This window comes from Rhizophagus irregularis, chromosome 1, assembly GCF_026210795.1.
Source record: "Rhizophagus irregularis chromosome 1, complete sequence".
In the NCBI taxonomy this organism is placed as follows: domain Eukaryota; kingdom Fungi; phylum Glomeromycota; class Glomeromycetes; order Glomerales; family Glomeraceae; genus Rhizophagus; species Rhizophagus irregularis.
Genome location: NC_089429.1, coordinates 2,142,538 through 2,158,380, shown reverse-complemented (window position 1 = coordinate 2,158,380; position 15,843 = coordinate 2,142,538). Strand labels below are relative to the sequence as shown.

Genomic DNA, 15,843 nt, shown 5'->3' with positions numbered 1-15,843 from the left:
TTTTTTTTTCTTTTGATAAAAAATAAAAACTGAAAATCTCGATGAAATTAATCTTAAAAAATTCTTTATCCTCTTTTTTTCCTTATTATTGATATTTATGATTTTTGCTTATTTTATCTTTTTTTTCTTGGTAAAACGTAGCGCCACGTTTCTTTTTTGAATATTTACTGCGTCATTGTCATATTTTATAAAAGGGATCAATAAATAAAAAAAAATAAAAAAATAAAAAATGAAATTTTATATTTTCTTTATAATAAAAAAGTGAAAACCATATTTATATTTTGATTATTTACTGTTCTACTAAAAAAAAAACAATTAAAAAATAGACCCTAATATTTTATTTATTACAAAAAAGTGAAAAAAAGTTAAAAAAAATTGAAAAATAAGTGCTTTAAAAGCTTTTTTTTTATCCCCGAATGAAAAATTTCAAATGTGAAATCTTGATTATTTTAAGGAGTGAGTCATTACTACCTCCTAATTATATTTTTCAATAAAGTATTTCATCAAAATAAAGTCGTCAATATAAATATGTTAAAAGAGTTACGCATTGCTTCAAAAATATAAAGTTTAATTTAAAAATTTCAACTATATTTCTACATTTGATTAACATTATTTTATTATTTTACGTACAGTAAGTATGTAATATCAGATAGGATAAATTTTTTCTGAATATCATAAAATAAGTGTTTATATAATATAGTAATATAAAAGTAATAGAATAAAAATAATAATATGATTATAAATATACACTAGCAATCAATTCCACAAGTTAAAATAAAATGAGATAAACAAAAGTATAAACGCTAAATTTCATGACCAAATGTTTCTATTTTTGTCTTATTTTCAACTTTCGTCTTAATAAGCTTTAATAAATATTTTCGCTTTAAATAATGATGCAGTCGATAAATCTTTCACGCCAACATAGGCGGACCGAATAAATTTCGTTCAAGAAACTTTCTGTTTGACTTTTTTGATCTCCCTATTGTATCAAAAAATTAAAGCGGAAAAATGGTTAACAAAACAAGTTTTTACGGATAAAAAAAAACCTTTATCAGAATGTTAAAATGTTTACGTTGAATTTTTAGTCACATGATCGGATTTTTGTAAAAATCATATCCCATAAAAATAGAAATTATTTTTGCTGATCATGCAAAAATCTTTATAAATTTCAGTAGTAACCTATCGTTTCAATGAGTTATTCTTTTTTAAACTTTGTTTTAATTTTATTGCTAAAAAATATGTCTTTTGAATATTTTCAAGAACTTTCTAATGATTTGGAAAAATTACTTACAACTGAAAAGGGATATGATGTCATTATTTACGTTGGAGAAAATGAAAATATAAAAGAATTTCATGCTCATTCGAGTATTTTATGTACAAGGTCGCAGTATTTCTGTTCAGCTTTCTCTAATGAATGGGCCAATAAAAAAGATGAAAAATTTATTTTCAAGAAACCAAACATTTCTCCTGAATTATTTAAAATTATTTTAAGGTAACATAAAATTATAAAAATTTATTGTTTAGTACTTTAATAGTTAAAAATATTTTTAATTATTTAGATATATTTATTGTGGGAAGATTGATTTAACAAAATTACAAGGTCCTGAAGTATTAAAACTTTTGATTGTAGTGGATGAACTTAATATTCAATCTTTAATCTCTTGTATTCAAAAATATTTGATTAAAAATGAAGATAAGCTTAAGCTTTTGCAACAGAATCCTATAGAAATCCTTGAAACAGTTTATCAGCATGAATCATTTACAGATTTATGGAATTATTTTCTTGAGAAAATTTGTGAAGATCCTGAAACGTTATTTAATTCTAATAAGTTTACCAATTTAAAAGCGCCTTTATTAAAATTACTTTTAAACCGGGATGACTTGGATTTAGAAGAAATTATAATTTGGGATAATTTATTGAAATGGGGTCTTGCACAAAATCCTTCCATTTCACAAGACTTAACAAAATGGAGCAAGGAGGATATTATAATTATGGAAAGATCTCTTCATGGATTTGTTCCACTTGTTAGATTTTATCATATTTCCTCAGATGATTTTATTGAAAAAGTTTATCCTTTAAAAAAATTATTACCGGAAGATTTAGTTGATGACTTGGTAAAATTTCATATTACACCAAATAAAAAATTAACAAATGATAAGATTGGACTTCCCCGACAATCAAAATTTATTTATGATTCAACGTTAATTGAACGTCAACATTTTGCTATTCTAGCTAGTTGGATCGATAAAAAAGAAAATTTACATTATAATGTAAGAAATATTCCTTATAATTTCAATTTACTTTATCGTGCTAGTAGAGATGGTAATGCACCTGCCAAATTTCATGCTAAATGTGATAATAAAGGAGCTACTATTATTGTTGCGAAAATTGAAAATTCAGAACAAATAGTTGGGGGATATAATCCACTTTATTGGAATTTAAGTAGTTGTAATATGTCCACATTTGATAGTTTCATATATTTTTTTGCAGATGTGAAGAATATAGTAACTGCAAAAGTAAGTTATAGTAATGGCAATGAATATTCTATATTTAATAGGCTGAATTATGGACCAATATTTGGTGGTGGTTACGATTTAGTTTATTGTGGCGATGGTATAATGTGTTGTTATAGAGGTAGTCAAAGTTCTTATTCTGAAATTGATGGTATGCCCTATGAAAAAAGTCTGTGTGATTTTTGTTGAAAAATCATTCAATTAAATTTACTACGATTTCTGTATATTTGACCATACAATAATTGTGCTAAAAATTGCAATAAATCACACAATTATTGCATGGTAATTCATTCAATAATTATCCTATTTTTGACCTGAATTTATACAATTATTGTGTGATTTCTGAGCCAAATTTTAGGCCATATTTTAGGAATTATAGGTTAAATTTTACAGTAATAACAGGCAATTTATAAAGTGAAATTATGAATTTTTATTGACTTAAAATATAAAAAATATACACAATATTTCATAAATAAAATACATACTAAATTTGATATAATCATAAATATAAAAATTTGTAAGAAAATAAAATAAAATAAAGTATGTTAATAACATGAAAGTAAATTAGTAGTATCAAAGAAGAAAGTAAATTATTAGTGTAAGTAAATTATTAGTATTAAATAAATAAAAAAGTATGAAGTTAGTGAAGAAAGCAAATTAGTAGTGTTAAAAAGTAAATTATTAGTGTTAGTAATAAAAAAGTATGAAGTTAGTGAAGAAAGCAAATTAGTGTGTTAAAAAGTAAATTATTAGTGTTAGTAATAAAAAAAAGTATGAAGTTAGTGAAGAAAGCAAGTTAGTAACATTAAAATGTAAAAAGTTAGGAAAATAAAAAGATAAAGAACACAAGTTTTTCTTACATGATATTTTAAAAGAAAGTTGAAGAAAAGTTAAAAGGTTAAAAAAACATAAACAAAAACATTTCGCGTCATCATATTTATTTTGACGATCATATCACGTGATCAATATATATAATTTAAGAGTTAATTTTTACCGCATAATTCTGGCCAAATTATAATTCCAGTCAGAACTAATTGTGTAACCTAATAAAAAGTTTTTGACTTTTTTTTAGTTACAAGATGATACAAAAATTTCACCAATGGGTCCGAAAGATGCCCGTTTATAAGCAAATATGCAGTTGAAATTTGTGTAACCTTACTGCATAAATCACTTTACTTAGGAAAATCTATTTGTAATGGTTAAAAGTGGTCTATTTGACCCTAAAAGTGGTCAAATGTAACCATACAGGTAAGATGGAAAGTAGTATAGTAGGATTACTCAAAAATTGCTTTCTGTATCCTAAATTTAAGTCTATTTTCAAGTTGTACAATAATCACAATTTTTATTGTACAAAAATTGAATGTTTTCTGTTAAGTTGTATAAAGATCACACAAAAATTGAACATTTTCTATATTCTAAATTTAAGTTGTACAAAAATTGCATACTTTTAATATGCTTTGAAAAACTTCATAGCTAATTTTATCCAAAAATCTGCAATAATTGTACAATTTCCACACGGACTTGAACAAATATCGTACAAAAATTGGATGATTTTTTTTCATAGGGATGCCAAGAGGAAGATTTAATGTAAATGATTATGAAGTTTTTCAAGTGATTAGAAAACAATATTTTCTTGAATGTATTTATAATTAGTCATACTTTTAAAGTATAAAAAAAAAATATTTTCTTGTTTCAAAGAAAAAAAAAATCTTTCGTAATTGCTGATCATTTTGGTATGATTTCTGACGAAAAAAAAATCTTGGACAATCATAATTATGCCTTTGTTTATTTTATTTAATTAATAAAGAGAATCTTAGATAGTTATTTATTATTAATTCTGCAGAAAAAAATAGTAAAAGGAATCTATGCTATTGTACTTTTTTTATTAGTATTGAAACATTCAAAAATAGCTACAGTATCTTCTAAATACATTTCTTAACAATAATAAATCTTAATAATCGTATTAAGACTAAGAAAAAATCATATACTTTCTAAACACATAAGTTTTTTAGTCAATTTTTATTTATTTTTTATTAGTGAAAAAATTAAATCTGTTCTTATGATTTAAGCGAAAGGATTTAAATTTGATCGTTTAATGATCATTTTTTATGGCATTAGAATTCATATTTTTTTTGGTTTAGTTAATTTGGCTATTAAAAAATAATTTGATTACCTAATTTAGTTAGTAAAATTTTTGGCAAAATTTATACGAAGTAAAATTATATTGGTATAATCATATCTGGTATTCAATCAATGATCTTTTTTTAGCTTAGTAATTTTTGACGAAAAAAAATTAGATAATTTCTTATTAATAAAAAAAATACAATTGTTTTATTTTGTAATATTACTTTCTTTTAATTAACTTATTAAAGTTAGCTTAGAATCACTATCCTACAATTTTTACAAAAATAAAAACTTTATATGAATGTCTCTTGTCTAACGGGTGACGTCAGGACAAGTATTGAACTGTACGAAACGACATATATATAAAATTTGTCTCTGAGCGGTTTCCTTTTTAGGATGCTGATCTTCTATATTCGGCATTGATTTACACATTATGTAATACATTTCTATTATCTCAGATTTGGACTTTTCCTTTTATATATTAAAATCGATCTTTAGTGGGGTAATGATTTATGAAATTTTTTACCTACATATAATATACCTCTATAATGAGAAAAAATACATTTATTAATCTCAGTAGATAGCGATGCGAAATGTACCGTAATTGAGATAACCCGCGATGGTATCGGTACTTTTCGCCGAAATCCATTTCACTGAAACCCGTTTCACCGAAGCCATTTTGCCGAAGGAATATTTCAACGAAGGGATATTTCGTTGAAAGGACGGATGTTTCGCTAAAATACCATTTCACCGAAACCACATTTCACCGAATTCCATTTCACCGAATTCCATTTCACCGAAGCCATTTTATCGAATGCATTTCACCGAATGGAAATTTTGCCGAATGAACATTTCACCGAAAATATTATTTATTCCATTTGGTTATTTTATTGTTTTTATACTATATACTGTACATAAAGAAATCTTTTCTAGAAAAATTTTTGAATTAGATGATTTTATTAAATTTATCTCCTTATTTATAATACATTAATCTTTTTTTTACTCACTTTTTCGAGAATAAATGTTTTCAGAAAAATAAAGTTATTTATTTATTTCCTAACAATTAATATCAGTTACTTGATAATATCCTGGAAAAAAAAAACAAAAAATAATTTAATTTTTATTTTCATGGCGTGATGAATATTTTTATAAAAATTTTAATCTCTAAAGCGGGGCAGATTTGGACAAATAATTCGTGACAAATAGGTTTTTACTAACCGAAAAAATTCTATGTCCTTTGAATACTCCCCACTTTCGGCGAAATGTCCATTTGGCGAAATAGAATTCGGTGAAATGGAATTTGGAAAAATGGACGAGCGATTCGGTGAATTTGATTCAATAAAATGCACTTTCGACAAAACGTCCCTTCGGCGAAACGTCCCTTCAGTGAAACGTCCCTTCAGTGAAACGTCCCTTCAGTGAAACGTCCCTTCAGTGAAACGTCCCTTCAGTGAAACATCCCTTCGGCGAAATGACTTCGGTGAAATGGAAATGTACCGTAACCGATAGCATAGCGATTACCTTCTTATTAAATGACACAAAGTTTACTATACTCATGTAGGGTACAGAACGTAATTTGCTAAATGAAATTTATTTACAGTATAATTTAACCATCTGCATCTGGAATAGTTAAGTATTAGGGCGTTACGTACCCATACACCTCTATTTGTTTAATTTGGCTAAATTTTCAAAACATTTTTAATTTTTATAATTTTTATAAAATATAATCAAAAAACATGTTTATTTATAATCAAAAAAACTCATATACTTTAAGTTATATATATATAAAAATCATGTACATAAGTTATATACTAAAATTATGAATACAAATCATACATATCCGATAACATATCGTACTTTCATTTTTTACTTTATCTTTTAAGGCTTGCTCAAAATTTTTCTTCAGCCTTGTTCAACCCATTAACGTAATGAACTTTCGTTATATCCGTTGAAATAATAGGTTCGAAAGCTCAAAAATGCACATCTTTATCTTACACTTATTTTAAAGTTAACTAAAAGTATCTAAATTTAATATGAATAAGAATCCAAAATATTCGAACTTTCTACTATTTCTTCATTATAGTACTTTCTAATAACATTTATATGTTCTGTTGTAATAGCAACCATAGGTTCCCCATAATAACCATTGATATCAAAACTAGTAAGTTTTCGTCCCCTATAACTCTCAAGAAAATTTGTAAAAGCATCAATTGTATATTTCCAGTTTCCACTAATACCTATATTAGTTAAAGATTCTGGAGAAAATTTTGCTAAAATGCCTAGTAATTTATCTCCTATATCGTTAATTTCATCCGCATTATCAAGATATAAACGTACTAAACCTTTGCAATTCTTTAATAATGTTTCAACATAAATCAAGTCGTTAATGCCAATATATGTAGATAAGAACTGTATATTTGGACAACGATTAGAAATGGCTTGAACTAATATTCCTGTATTATCAGCAAAATTACAAAACACTTGAACATCCTCAATCTCTCCTTTGGTTTTTTCAATTAATATTGCCAATTCCTTAAAGCATGATAAATTATTGCCCATTTCAAGAGAACAAAGATTTGGAAAATTTGAATTTTCTAAATATTTTTTAAATTCAACAATTTCTTTAGTTTCATCATAAATTCCACCATTATTACTAACCATTAAATAGGTTAGATTAATTAACGATGTTAAGAATGAATGTGAAATAACACCAATTGAATTATATAAAGTAAGATGTTTAATTGTACAACTTTTTCTTGCTATTGCTCTACCTAGTTCTTTAAAATTTCCTTTCTTTTTCATATTATGAGAACTAAATGTTACACCTTGTAAGTCTCTCTGTGCATCAATTAAAGAAATTAATCCAGGGATATCTTGAGAATAATTATTAATACTTAACATTTTGATATCTCTGCAAATCTGTGCCAACTCATAAAGATTATTGGAATTTACGTGTTTTAGATTAACATCTATACTACAAAGTTGAGAGAAACATGTTTGAGCTCCTGGAAATGATTGTAAAGGTAGAGAAGTATTCCAATCCAAATATCTAACGTTTTTACATTGACTAATTAATAACTTGTAAATTTCTTGTTCTAAAAATTTTCTTTTTTCTAAAAAATCAATAGATTTTGTAATTTCTTTTTCAAATACAAATTCTATAATATTATTTATAACTTTAGCATGTAAATATTTAAAAAAGCTGATATAATTAAATGTTAGGGATTTCGAAAAAATTGTCGAGGGTAACCTAATATCATTATCAAATAAAAGTTGTTTTAAAGAAGGTGGTAGACAGGAAACTATTGTATTACAAAATTTTTTTTTTGAATCATTATTAAGGTATTCTGGATTTGCCCATAAGATAGGAACTACTAAATGAGACCATTCCTTATTAACTAAAAGACATGAATACAAGTATTTATTTCTTATTTCTGCTTTTAATTCATTGAAAATAAGAATAAGACAATCAACATTTAATTTTTCCATTTTATTTTAGTTTAAAAAAAAATGTATCGTTTTTTTTTTAAACGTAAAAGACGTAAAGACGTAAAGTGCATATAAAAAATTATTGGATGAATATTTATATGGTATTATAGATTACGTATACCCATTGCGTAATTTGTGTATATTTGGTATTGATCTAATAATCTAATACAAAAGTGCCATTGTGCTAGAGTATGTGGTGATTTGCGAATATAAATACCATTTGTATATTTGCTCACTAACTATTTTAAGTTACCTTCAGGTAAATCTTTGAACTTTATTATTAAGTTTTTGTAATAAACAACTTTTTTTTTTCAGGATATAAGTTCTTCTACAGCACCAAACAGCGAAACAGTGGAACTAGTTATAGATTTGTAAGGAAGTAACGTTAACAATTTATGACAACAATATGAAAAGAATTTGGTCCGATAACGAAAAATTTCGATGCTGGCTGCGGGAGGCGCAGCAAAAAAACATACACATTACAAAAACGGCAACTGAAGTCGAAGAACGAATTAAAAATCGTAAAAAAGAATTAGATTCTTCAAACAAAGAACTGAATACGGTGAAACAGAAACTAGGACAAGAAAGGAAAAAATTATCATCGTTTGGGATTGTCAGAAAAATGACCAATCAAAAAGTAAAAGTAAAAACCCGACCACATGATCGAAAATGAAGCAAAGTTATCTGTGGTATCACGTGACATAATTTTCTACGATATTCCAGCTCAGTATGGAGAATGAAGTAATTTCGGCGATAAAAAGTTTTGATTTCCAACTTAAATTAGCATTAAAAATAACGGAAACACCAAACAGTCAGAGCTGGAATTGACAAAAATGGAGTTTTCCATTAACGATTGGCCTGAACAAAAAAATAGAAAGTATTTTCATATTAGATGGTTTATTGGATGCTCAAAGTCAAGGATATCAAAGAGCGTTGCGGATGGAAATCCTATAAGGTGCTTCATGCGGCTTCATTCAAGACGTGGGTAAAGGTGATTATAGTTTTTGAATATGGAAAAACTGTACGTTTTGGAAAATAATTGATATTTTTGGCGAACTTTAAAGATGAGAAGCAAAGACAGAAAGCGATCAATAAATCAATATAAGTAGAAGATAAAGAAAAGGCTTGAATCATTTATAGTCGGCATCGAGTTCAACGTAACGGTTCGTTAATTGGAACGCGAAGCGTACTAACTCCTTACCACAAAGACCTAACCTTCACATTAACACGGACGATCTTATGAACGAATTAATGGCTGAAGTAAAATGGACACACCACTAAATACACTCCCTCCTGTTGAGACGGTAGTGGAAACGATCAATAAATTCCGTTCGGGAACATTAGACGAGGCACCTTGTCCGATAAGTTCACAATCGATTAAAGAATATACTCAACCGGAGGGAGTTGTTGAAATCATTAGGAATTGGCGGGACTATAAACCGGAAGTGAGAGTAACGGATTATGTTATGACCGACAGGATCTGTGGTGTGGCCAGATTTTTTCCATCTTTACATGCGGACAAGAAAGAGGAATGTGAAATGACTAAAAATTTGTTCGATGAAAGTTTTTATGAAAAACAAAAAATGGCGGTCACTTGGTATAAAACAGTAATGAAGCGACTACTAGTTTGGAGTTTGCTGGCTCAAAAAAGGATTTCGAATGAGGAATTAAATAACTATAACCAAATTAATGCGTCTTGTTCCGCTAGGTTACTTAACCCGCTGCCTAAAAAAGAAGTTAAATTTACGGACGGCATAAAAGAAGGGAAGAAACACATTTTAGCAAGTGAGAATATGAATGGAATATGGTGCAGAAAAAAGACAAAAAAAAGGATAGCAAAAAGAAAACTAAATAGATTAGATAGTTTATTGTATTTCATTTCTTTTTTTTTATAAATTTTATTATAGTATAGTATTAGTATTGATAGTATGGCTAGTTATAAAATGTTAGGTATTTCTACTGTACTATAATTATAATTAATAAAGAAATGCGTTTTACTATAAAAAAAAAGAGCTATATATGAAATGGATTTTGTAGGATCATAAGTATGTAACTGATTTTATTAAAAATACCGTATCATAAAAAAATTGATCATTAGGTCTGCTCCAATATAACCCTACTATAGTACTATACTTATTTATATCTGTAACTGAAATCCTTTGTAATATGAAATAATATAAAAGGATGAATAGTCAAGACCAATGAATTATGGAATGAAGTAGAATCTTATCGGAAGAAGATTATGAATTGGATCTTATAAAATGCTTCGATAAAATAGCTTTTTAATCAACTGGAAAGAATTTTTATAATAATTCCTTTATTCTTGGAAATAATTAAATAATTTATTAAAAAGAAATTAGGAAATTTTATTTATTCAATTAAAACTTTAATACACAGAATTTATTCTTAATAAGTTTACGTGATTTTACATTCGCTCTACCGTTGATACCATTCTCCCTGAATTCTATTAAAAAATTTTAGACATTCACAACATTTCAACCCTTAGCTGTTCGACTGACAGAAATTAGCGTGAATTTGGATTATTTTATAAAATAAAGTTATATAGAAAATTATTTGGTTTGTTTACCGAGTATAAACGCTTTGAATTATTATATCTTGTCATTTGTTTATCATTATAGCACGATCCAAACATCTCTTAATTAAATTCACAATTAGTTGAGGTACTTTAATGTTAAACCTTGGTCTTAATCCTAGACAAATTTTAATTGCATAACACATGGATTTGCTTATTGGTGCTCGATTTCCAATGATATTGTATATGGAAAATTATTGACAGTGACAAATTATTCATACTCCATAGCGTTGGGCTACGCAGAACATTATGTTGTTGATTTATCATTACCATCACCACCAGATTCTACACCCAAATCCCGTATCCATTACCTCAAGCCATGTCAAGGTTGCAATTTACATATGACCTTTTACATGGGGGGAGATTTAAGACCGAAGTGTATAATCAGTAATCCACTTGCTCATTCGATGAATATATTGGCTTCAAAGCAGAAACTCTTAGCTCTAGAAATCAATTATCGTGGGCTCTTAATAAACCTCATATCACTAATCGTACGTTAGCATATAATGACCATTTGTTACGTTCTAATCAGTTAACAAGACGTGCAGTCAGCAATATTACATTATCCGAAATTGTAAATTTTTCTGATATCTTATCGTTATGCGTGCGTAATGTAACGCTCATACAATCTTTGTTATTACCAACACACCTTCACAACAAATTTATAGGAATGGCTATTAAACTACATTTAGAATATACTTTAGAATTTATTCCGATGGTTCATTATATAGACCAGATCCTCCTTTACCTCCTAATATGGGTTTTGGTTGGCTTCTCACATCTCCCAACAAATTATTAATGATGTTCTTTGGAAGATTGGATAGGTGGGCCAGTTCTACGAAGTAGGGATTAGAATCGATTCCCATTATTAGAATCGATTCTAAAATCGATTAATCGCGATTAATCGTTTCGCAAATACCGATTTTTTTTTAATAGGTGTGTTTAAACACATATCACGTGATTACAAAATACAGTGATCGACGAACAAATTTCCTTTTTCGGAAATTTGTACAACCTTGTGCGATAGCAACTTGAATTTTATTGGGAGATAAAATTTCCTTTTTAGGAAGTTTGTGTTCCGTCACGTGATTCGCGGGCGGAATTATGAATTTGGCCAAAATTAACTATTATGAACAAATAATAATTTACGGTCAAATTAACGAAACTGCGCCACAATAAGTAGATTCGATTTTTATTCGAGATTCGATTTAAAATCGATTCTTATCGATTTTCGATAGTTTCGATTTTAATCAAATCTTTTCCGATCCCTACTACGAAGGCAGAAGCCTTTGCTATCTTTAATATCCTTCTTATTTGTCCGTTCTAAAGTTCTGTGACAATTTTCACAGATTCTCAAAGTACTATAGACACATTCCATTCTATTTTTAATAATTCACTTTCAGACTGACGTCTACAAAAATCAACAATCGTCACATTTGGCAAGCAATTAAACAAATTATATTTTCCCTCAAATTGAAGGTCCTTTTGAAAAAAGTGAAAGCTCATTCTAATGATTTATTTAATGACCAGGCAGATACACTAGCAAAACAGGGAGAATATTGTGATTTGATTTGTGACATTAACCTATCATTACAAAATGGAACTTTAATTTTTAATAATGAGTTTGCTATCAATAGAAATATTTGTCAAACTTTATCAAAACCATTACAATATAGACAATTCAAAATTCATTTGTCGCATAACTCTTTACAACTCATCAAAGATTTCACGTTAGACAATTTAATTAATTGGGAATTACTAAATTCTGGATGACATATGATTCTTTTGATCACCCTACATCCAAACAACATACCAAATTTACTAGTTGGAAACTGAAGGCGTCTACCCAACAACTTCCTACATTAGACATTATGAACAGAAAATTTCTGGATATTATGAATGGTCTAACGACATGTTTCCTATGTAATGAGGAGACAGAATCTAATAATTATATATGGCAATGTAGCAAAACGTTAAGTTTATTGAAACCAATCTTTGACAATCATGCTATAAAATTACACGCAATCCTTACAGAACATGCTGATTCACCACCTTGTATATGGCAAGATTCTATTCGTTTCTGCCAACTTTTTTCATGGACACGTGACCAACAAACCAATGTTACGCATCATCAAATTTTGTTAACATTTTTACTCAACTACATCCCTCAAAAATTATTGGTATCCTTTCAAGCGACCATTAAATCGAAGAAGAAGATTAAAAGACTATTATTGAATTTTGTCCATGACTTACATGTTGATATATATACTACTATTTGGAAACTTAGATGTTTATATTTTAAAGAATGGAAAGTTCATAATAATATTACGCGAAAAAGTTTCACCTCTTACCGATGACATAATAAATCTGATTCTTCAATGATTATAAATACCCGTTCTCTCCGCGCTGTTCGTAATATCATGTCCGTATGATGACGATCGACATGCACGTGACAATAAAGTCATGTGGATTTATTTTACATCATCTAATTTTTTGCATAATTTTACCTTGGTTTCACTTTTTAGATTTTTCTTTTAGTTCGGATTTGGTTACTAGTGCGTTTAATTTCTCTTCTCTTCGTGCTCCCCCTATTTTTACTTTTGTTTCTAATTCCCTTTGTTCGTTCACTGCTATGGCGACTAGTTTTCCATTAGTCAGTTCGTTCTAACGAAGGGTGGGTCCGCCGGTTGGATTTTGTACATTTAGTTTTAGATCAATAGTGCATATGATTTTTGTAAAATTTCAATGTATCTTCGTATCTCACAAATGTATCTACCTTTCTAAAGTAAAAATAAAAATAAAATAAATTTTAATTAATTATAATATCATGTTACATAACGCAAATCTATGCAGGATTAATAATTTATCACTACAGAAATTTATTGATAAAATTAAACATGCATTTAATATCATTATTTATTTTTAAGATTATTGTCAATAAATATCATTAATGTTAAATATCTTATAGAAATTCATCGATAAAATTTTTAACACTTAATACCATAAAATATCTTTCAGATAATTATCAATACATATCATTAATGTAAATATTGTTATATTTTTCCAGTTGTTTATCGATGATGATCATAATACGTTAATTATTGATTCATTTAGTACAATAAAATGTGATAATTATCGATAAAGTGATAATTATCGATATTTATCCCCAAAAAAATTTCCTGATGTTTTCAAACATCTGGACTTACATGATCATGTCCATGATTCTCTAGGCTCTATAGGCGCAGGATTCTTTAGTCTCATTGTTTATATATTATATAAGCTAAATTGTGTGTTCAGGATTCTTCTAATGCTTTTTTTTTTATGGTTCAGGGTGTCATTTCCAGTCTTAACCATAATACTATATATATAAGCATTAGAAAATTCCTGATATTTATTTGTTGTGAACTATAGATTGGTTTCTTATTAAATTTAGGACTAAATAAAAATATTTGGTGGCTCATTTATTAATATTTGGTATAAAAGGTTAACGACTTAACGCGTTTTTTTGTATGAATAAATTTTTTGTAGAAATATAAGTTAAACGTGACATAAAAACTCCACAGCATGTTTATAATTATTGTGAGCAATCTGAGTGAGGGCCAGCATGCTGCAGCACATTTATAATCGTTGTATTTCTTGTCGTACGTGCATATTGATGATCAAAAAAACCAGTTTTAAATCAAAATAATAATATAAAAAATTTTTTATAATTGAACATTATAAATTTATGGTACATTTTAAAAATATAAAAAAATGTAATAATGGAAAGGTTAAAAAAGAAAAAATAAAAAAAAGACTAGAGAAAAAAGTTTACTATTTAAATATTAAACTATTTAAATTAATAACGCCTAAAAAGGAAAGTGATCATTGTGCACGTGACCAAATATCTTACCTGGATGGGGTACTGGGGTAGACGCTACTATTAGAGCGATATTATGTCACGACCCTTACAAACTATTTAATACATTATCAATAATTCCAATGATAAAACTAGACGTAATATTTGAACTATTTTGCATGTATTTCTTCCAATAATTTCTCTAATTTTTCTAATTTCTCTAATTTTTCTAACTTCTCTAATTTTTCTAATTTCTCTAATTTTTCTAACTTCTCTAACTTTTCGAATCTCTTATCATAAGTTTTTTCTAAATCTTCTAATTTTTCTAATTTCTTCAATATTACCTCATTGTCAATATGTTTATGTTTAATTTCAAGCACTTTTAATAAATTTTTTCGCAAATCTGTGAATTCCTTAGTATCCCATTCATTCTTTTCAATCAATCTTTTAATTTCCATTCGAGCCTTATCAGCATCAGCATAATAATGTCTTGAAAAATAAATTTAAATAATTAATAAAATCACAACATTAGATTTTTTTTAAAAAAAAAGTAAAATTACATACATTACTTCAGGAAACCATGTATTCCAACGTCTCTGATGTGGTAATAGGTAAAATAACTCAATCTCTGCCAAAATCTAAAAAATAAAAATTGAGATATATTAGTATATTTACTGAGATGGAATGATTAATATTAGTATTATTTACCTCTGCCTTCTGTAACAAGTATGATACTCTATTATTATCTTCTTCAATTGCATTATTGAGTAACCCAATTAACAAATTCATAAGATATACAACAATTAAGAGGGAAAATAAAACAATCAATATTGCCATTGATGGATTATCTGCATATTGCCAATTGGATAATGCACTTGAATCACCTATTGATAAAAGAATTGCTTAAAATTATTAGAAAAACATTTATGTATATTTATATAATTATAAAAATTTAAATATACCTATTAAAAATAAATATATAGCGAAAAGAGAAGTTCTGATATCTATAAACATGTTTGTATTTTTATCAGGAATTTGTATCATCAATGGTTTAAAGTTTATATTTCCATCACTATAACTAGAAGCTAAATTCCAAGGATTATTTGGATCGTCATTATTTGTATTATGTTCAAGTGAAAATTCTGATCTTGGTAATAATAAAATATAAAATGCGTGTGCAAAACTTATTATAATAATGAATAAGACTACTAAAAAAGAAAAAATCTTTTTACCAACACTAATAATAATTGCAAAATATACACCAAAATAATCAAATGCTCTAAAA

At 27.3% G+C, this 15,843-nt stretch overlaps 4 protein-coding genes across 4 annotated transcripts; 2 read left to right on the top strand and 2 right to left on the bottom strand.

Moving 5' to 3' along the window:
- Positions 1-6,419: 6,419 nt before the first annotated feature.
- OCT59_000412 (uncharacterized protein) lies at positions 6,420-8,194 on the bottom strand. The gene has a single exon (XM_025312642.2). It carries the CDS (start codon positions 8,125-8,127, stop codon positions 6,667-6,669), a length of 1,461 nt encoding a protein of 486 aa, XP_025189276.2. The 5' UTR covers positions 8,128-8,194; the 3' UTR covers positions 6,420-6,666.
- Positions 8,195-9,392: 1,198 nt separating this feature from the next.
- On the top strand, positions 9,393-10,022 carry OCT59_000411 (uncharacterized protein; the record flags this gene model as incomplete). Its single annotated transcript, XM_025331340.2, has 1 exon — positions 9,393-10,022. One exon carries the CDS (start codon positions 9,393-9,395, stop codon positions 10,020-10,022), a length of 630 nt encoding a protein of 209 aa, XP_025189273.2.
- A 2,467-nt stretch (positions 10,023-12,489) lies between these two features.
- On the top strand, positions 12,490-13,077 carry OCT59_000410 (uncharacterized protein; the record flags this gene model as incomplete). Its single annotated transcript, XM_066138817.1, has 1 exon — positions 12,490-13,077. The coding sequence occupies one exon, from the start codon at positions 12,490-12,492 to the stop codon at positions 13,075-13,077; it is 588 nt and encodes a 195-aa protein (XP_065988278.1).
- Positions 13,078-14,728: 1,651 nt separating this feature from the next.
- On the bottom strand, positions 14,729-15,572 carry OCT59_000409 (uncharacterized protein; the record flags this gene model as incomplete). The annotated part of the gene is made up of 4 exons (XM_025312639.2): positions 14,729-15,047; positions 15,123-15,196; positions 15,267-15,442; positions 15,521-15,572. The coding sequence occupies 4 exons, from the start codon at positions 15,570-15,572 to the stop codon at positions 14,729-14,731; spliced, it is 621 nt and encodes a 206-aa protein (XP_025189272.2).
- Positions 15,573-15,843: the final 271 nt, after the last annotated feature.

What these genes read in the sequence shown, in the direction of transcription:
- OCT59_000412 (XM_025312642.2), bottom strand. Translation starts at nt 8,127, where the DNA reads ATGGAAAAATTAAATGTTGATTGTCTTATTCTTATTTTCAATGAATTA.